This window comes from Gadus chalcogrammus, chromosome 17, assembly GCF_026213295.1.
Source record: "Gadus chalcogrammus isolate NIFS_2021 chromosome 17, NIFS_Gcha_1.0, whole genome shotgun sequence".
In the NCBI taxonomy this organism is placed as follows: domain Eukaryota; kingdom Metazoa; phylum Chordata; class Actinopteri; order Gadiformes; family Gadidae; genus Gadus; species Gadus chalcogrammus.
The window spans coordinates 8,034,363-8,039,834 of NC_079428.1; the positions used below are offsets into that span (position 1 = coordinate 8,034,363).

The 5,472-nt window shown below is 49.6% G+C and overlaps 2 protein-coding genes across 2 annotated transcripts in view; both read right to left on the reverse strand.

Moving 5' to 3' along the window:
• The window catches only part of LOC130370025 (transcriptional-regulating factor 1-like), a 6,247-nt gene extending 4,843 nt beyond the window's left edge, over positions 1–1,404 (reverse strand). Inside the window, exons 1-3 of the mRNA XM_056575651.1 lie at positions 1,320–1,404; positions 786–997; positions 443–600 (exon numbers count right to left, since the gene is read on the reverse strand). Of these exons, the coding sequence (XP_056431626.1) occupies positions 443–600; positions 786–955 (328 nt within the window). The 5' untranslated portion in view covers positions 956–997; positions 1,320–1,404. The remainder of the gene's footprint in view (positions 1–442; positions 601–785; positions 998–1,319) is intronic.
• An 85-nt stretch (positions 1,405–1,489) lies between these two features.
• Positions 1,490–4,323, reverse strand: LOC130370459 (uncharacterized). Its single transcript, XM_056576211.1, has 4 exons — positions 4,192–4,323; positions 2,252–3,491; positions 2,083–2,199; positions 1,490–1,507 (listed from the first exon to the last, which is right to left on the reverse strand). The coding sequence occupies exons 2-4, from the start codon at positions 3,467–3,469 to the stop codon at positions 1,490–1,492; spliced, it is 1,353 nt and encodes a 450-aa protein (XP_056432186.1). The 5' UTR covers positions 3,470–3,491; positions 4,192–4,323.
• Between the last annotated feature and the right edge of the window lie 1,149 nt (positions 4,324–5,472).

Below are 5,472 nucleotides of genomic sequence, written 5' to 3' on the forward strand. Positions count from 1 at the left end.
GAAGTTTTAGGTTGTTAATTAAAGCAAAGCTTTTTAATCAAGACTTTCCTGTTTCATATGGAAGACTCAAAGCCTTTGAAACAAACAAAACTCAAAGGTCATGTTATAATTGCTCTTGCATATGTGGCTGGCCCCTCTCCCGTTCAGAAAGATTTCCCTCAGACCTGTCCCTAGTCAGACCAACTTCAACCGGTTTTCTAATATGGGGCAGGTTTGAAACCAAGATGGTGTCATTGCCGTGATTGGTTGTACGTCTGTACAATTTCGTCAAAAGGCATTTTTGTCTACAACGCACCTTGGAAGCTTACAGACTAATAAACATTTGCGACTGACCCGGCATGGCTGCACATTGTAACTGTGACATAAGTTGTAGTTCACACACTTAGAAAAACAATTTGAACCAAATCAGGCACTGTAGTTTCCCGACTGTCCTGTACATTACCGTGATCCTGCACGACGACACTCTCTTCCAACAGGGGGAACGGTTTCCATAGCAACTGTTCCCTCGGCGACGCTTCCTCCATGGGGAAGGGTGACTCCTCCCACTCTGGGTGGCAGGTGGGGAGCTCTGCCTGGAAGTTAGGACCGACGTTGATACACCTGGACACCAGAAAAAAACAACGACACTGTTATTTTCACTTTAAGGCGATAGAGGCATATTCTGTCAATATTAGCACAATAGCAATGTTTTTCAACTAGACACTAAGAATGTCTCTCTATACGCTATTTACTCATTCATCCTCATTTAGCAGGTGCTAAACACTATTGCTGCCCTTCATACTCACGGTGCTTCAGCATACTGTTCCTCTACATCTCCCCCTCTGACCATCTCCCTTGGGCTGGGACTGAGAGGCGAAGCGGAGGAGTATAGCCCCGCCCCCTGCCGGATTGGATTGAGGATTGGTCGAGGAGTGTAATGGCCCTGCCTTTGGGCGGCCTCCCTGTGGTGAAGCATGCTGGGAAATGGAGTTTCCCTGTAGGTCGAGGGGTTTCTAATCTGTTGGATTGAGGGGGAGGAGAGAAAAGTGTGTTTGAGGTTTTGGTTTCTACATATACTGTCTGTTTCTCTATCTGTCTCTCTGTCTGTCTCTCAGTCTGTCTCTCTTTCTGTCTCTCTTTACCAAACTGTTGAGTGGTTGGCTGTAAAGAGTTTGATCCAAATATTTAAAACTGTATTTATTTATATATTTGTATATTCATGTTTTCTTCAAAGATATTTGAAACATAATTACATATTTAAAACTGAGCAATGATTCGGCAACTTCAAGATGATTCTTGTTTATCATTTTATCAAGTAAAAAACAACAACAGTGACGCACCTCTAGAGCCTGTGACGGACAGGAAGTGATGCGTCCATCCTTCCTCTGGTGGAAGGACGGCAGGTGAGCCGGATGGAATGATGGATGGAGGGGGGAGGCCGTTGGGAATGAGGGGGTGAGGGAGGAGGGAGTGAGTGGGGAGCAGCTCATGAAGGATGATTCAGGCGCCATTAGGACACTTTGATGTTCTGGAAGGAAGAGAAGCAAAGGAGGTTTAGAAAATTAGACACTAGAAATTAGAGATCAAATTTAGCACCTTTGCTACCAATAAATTCATTAAATTAAAAAGCAGCAATATCAACATAAAAATGTCAATATATTGAGTATTTGATGGATGTGAGGTAAGCACAGGGGTTTCATTGTAGGAAAAAAAACGGTGTCTCACATATCGCTAAGTGTGGTGCATATCTATAAAAAGAGTCCATTTCAGCCAACCTCTCCACTAAGATGGTTTCGGTTTAGATAAAGTATAGCCCGATTTTTTTGGGGGGGAAATTTTGTCAAATATATTGGTTAACAAAGAATATCTAGCCAATTTTTTTTTGAAGAATATTCCTATCGTTCTACACTTGAGTTTGCTCATTGAGACAATTTATTTGAAACATTTAATCATAACAATTATAATAAAAAAAAAAAATCTAATTCTAATATTGATGATGATTATGCAGTTGGAGGTGGAAGTGATAATCCATCAGAGGCAAAGGAATATTTGCAAAAAAGAATTCTGAGGGCGAAAGAACCAATTGGCCCCGGCTCCATCTACCTGAGAGGCCTTGGCCCTCTTCGCCGTGGTGAGGTCTGTGATTGCCATCGGTGACGGCCCTGTGGTCACATGACTGCTGTGGGTAGCAATGGGGCAGTCCCTGAAGCTTCCATAAAACTCCACCGGGGGAGGGGTGGGCGTGTGAGGGGAAAAACTGTATGGTGCTGACGTTGTACTCCCCCTCCCTCTGGCCCGCGGCCGTGGAGAACGGATGCGGACACTCCCCTTGGGAGGGCGACAGCGAGGAGGGGGGCAAGGGGGTGGGGGGGGGGCTGAGGACCGAGGGCATGGGCTGGGACGGAGGGGAGGGGAGGGTGGGGAGGGACGGGTGGGAGGGGAAGAAGGAGTGAGCGGGGCCGTAGGGGTCCAAAGGGGGGCCGTGCCGACAGCCCTGGCCGCTGTCCGCCACCCAGCCCGCGAACTCGCCCCGTCCCGCCTCGAACCTCGCGTGGCGGCCGGCGGGATCCCCCTCGGCGACCGCGAGCAGCCCCCTCCGGCGGTACGGCTGGAAGGCCTCGGAGAAGGAGTCCAGCCTCTGAGGATACCTCCCGTTGGTCACGGGCGGCGCTTTGAGCGCCGCCGCCGCGCCCTGCGGGTCCCAGCCCTCGCCGCCCCGCCAACCGCCGTCCCCGCATTCCGGGACCTGGGAGGATCGACCTTCCCCGGAGCTCTGGCTCGAACCCGGGTCCTCCACCCTTCCCGGGTAGCCGTGGTGGAGGCCGGGCTGGCCGTCGGCGCTGCCCTCCTCCGCGCTGCTCTGTCTGAACGCGTCCATGCCGTAGAACGGGGGGTGGCTCACCGGGAGGGCGCTGTGGGCGTCCTTATCGTACACCGTCTCGTAGCTGACCTCGAAGCTATCGGAGCGACCGTAGGCCGGTTTGTCGCCGCCGTCGTCGTGGAACACCATGTCGAAACTGTCCCGGGCGTCTCGTTCGCCCTCCACGTCGACGCCGACGCCGACGTTCCTCTCGTGGAAAGCCCGGTCCGCGTAGCGGCAGTAATAGTCTTTCCCGTAAAACTCGCTCGTCGAACTCCCGCAGCTCCCCCGGCCGTCCCAGGCCTCCTTCGCCCGAATGCCGTCGGACCACTCGTGGACCAGGGGGTCCCCTAAGTCACCGTCGTCACTCAGACCGTTCCTGCTCCCGTGGTGGAGCCCCCTCCCGGCTGCGGCGTGCTCCACGCCCCTCCAGGAAGGGCTGGAGGTGGGGAAGGTGGTGGAGGACTGCGGTGGGTGTTCTGCGCTGCTTCCTGGCTCCAGGAGGGGGTCCGAGGGGGAGCGGCAGGTGGTGGAGGCGTACCCGGGCCGGGGGCTCTGGAGACGGGTTAGGCTGAAGTGGTGGTGGGGTGGATGGGTGTTGGCCTGTTTGGTGGTTGAAGGGTCTTCCATGACGATGATACAGGGTTTTTAGCTAGAAGAAGGACGGAGAGACAGGCGGATGAAAAGGTGATCAGTGCATTTGACAGAGGGAAATGAAATGAACATTGACACCCTTTCTTACACTTACACTCTTTCACACCATGCATCCACCGTAACCCTATGTTAAGTGTCCCAGTTCACATAGGGGCCTATTTAGCAAAGGTTGGATCCTCTGATGATTAATCTTAAAACTTTACGTCAAATAAAATGACATAAGTCTCGAACCAAACACCAAACTAATTTCCTCAACCTCTCTAAATTGAATAATTCTGTTGGACATTTAAAGTGAAACATGACATAAGGTGGCCCTACATGATTATATCTTATCCTGTCTTCCCAATGACAAATAAACATGGCAGTTATTGTTTTTGAAGAATGCGCTACGAGGGAAACAAAATAGTGAGTTAGGTAATTTACTAACTTAACTCACGTAACCAACCAGCTACCAGCTAACTTATTCTTGTAAGCAAGTGCAAATGCAAATGCTAACAAGCCAATGTGTTTAGCCGAGCAAGCTATCTCTTCTTTCTTGTTCGTGTTGATTCTAGAAATAGAGCATAGAGTGAGCCAGATACTACAGAGGGAGTGAGAGAGATAAAGAGAGTGAGAGAGAGAGAGAGAGAAAGAGAGAGAGAGAGAGAGAGAGAGAGAGAGAGAGAGATGAGGAAGCAAGATAGAAGATGATAACATACATGCGGAGGTTCTTCAACAGCATTTAACGTCTGCATTTCTCTTCGATCCACTCTCGTTCTTCTGTTCAGATTCTCTTAATTCCTCTCTCCAGTGCTCTTCTCATCCAGTCTCTTCTCTCTGTCTCTCTTATCTGTCTGACTCTCTCTCTCTCTCTCTCTCTCTCTCTCTCTCTCTCTCTCTCTCTCTCTCTCTCTCTCTCTCTCTCTCTCTCTCTCTCTCTCTCTCTCTCTATGACTCTTGCTCTCAATCTCCCTCTCCCTCTCTCTCTCTCTCTCTCTCTCTCTCCCTCTCCCTCTCTCTCTCTCTCTCTCTCTCTCTCTCTCTCTCTCGCTCTTTCTCTTCTGTGTCTAAACCTGCGATTGGCTTTCTATCAAAGTCCCGCCCACCTCCTCCTTCTCGTCACATGTAACCATGTAACAGTTCTGTACTTCTGTTCTTCAAACGCCACAGCATATTCACAGGCCACATTTTGATGAAGCAGATAAGAATAATGACGTTAATCACACTCATGATCATAAGACTGAAATGCAAAGTCACTATATATTTCACATGCTCCTATACAGTCCAAAAACGCAAGGAAAGACACTCAAAGTGCACACACTGCGCTCGTGCGCACACACGCTTGTCTTAAGACACACACCAGACCCAAAACCATAAATACCCAGTTTGACTCACAAACATACGCACGCACACGCGTGCACAAACACACACACACACACATAAACGTAGTCGCACACTTTTTACCCAGGTGTCAAAGGTGGATGAGAGGGGTTCTGATGTTGTCTCGCTGTTTCTCGTTGTCGTGGTAACCACATCCTGAGGAAACGAGCGCTGTCGGATCTCCCTCTTCTGACTATCTTTATCTCCTGGCTCCTCCCCCCCCCCCCCTCCTCTCTGTCTCACCTTCCACCTAATCTTCTCTTCTCTTGCCATCTTTGTGCCCATTCTTCACCTTTATCTCTCTCTTTATCTCTTTGTCTCTCTCTCTCGCTCGCTCCCTCGCTATTTGTCGCCGTCTCTCGCTCGGCCTGTGAGCGTTAAACTCTTTTCATTCTCATTCTCACTCACACCACATAACAACAGGAAGCAAAAAATACATCTTTGTGTGTGTGTGCGTGTGTGTGTGTGTGTATGTGTGTGTGATGTGTGTGAGTGTGTTCTTGTCAGTGAATATGTTTTTCACATTGTTTTGTGCGTGTCTCTATGTTTGTGTGTATGTGTGTGTGTGTGTGTGTGTGTATGTATGCATGTGTGCACACAGGTGTGTGTCTGTGTGTGTT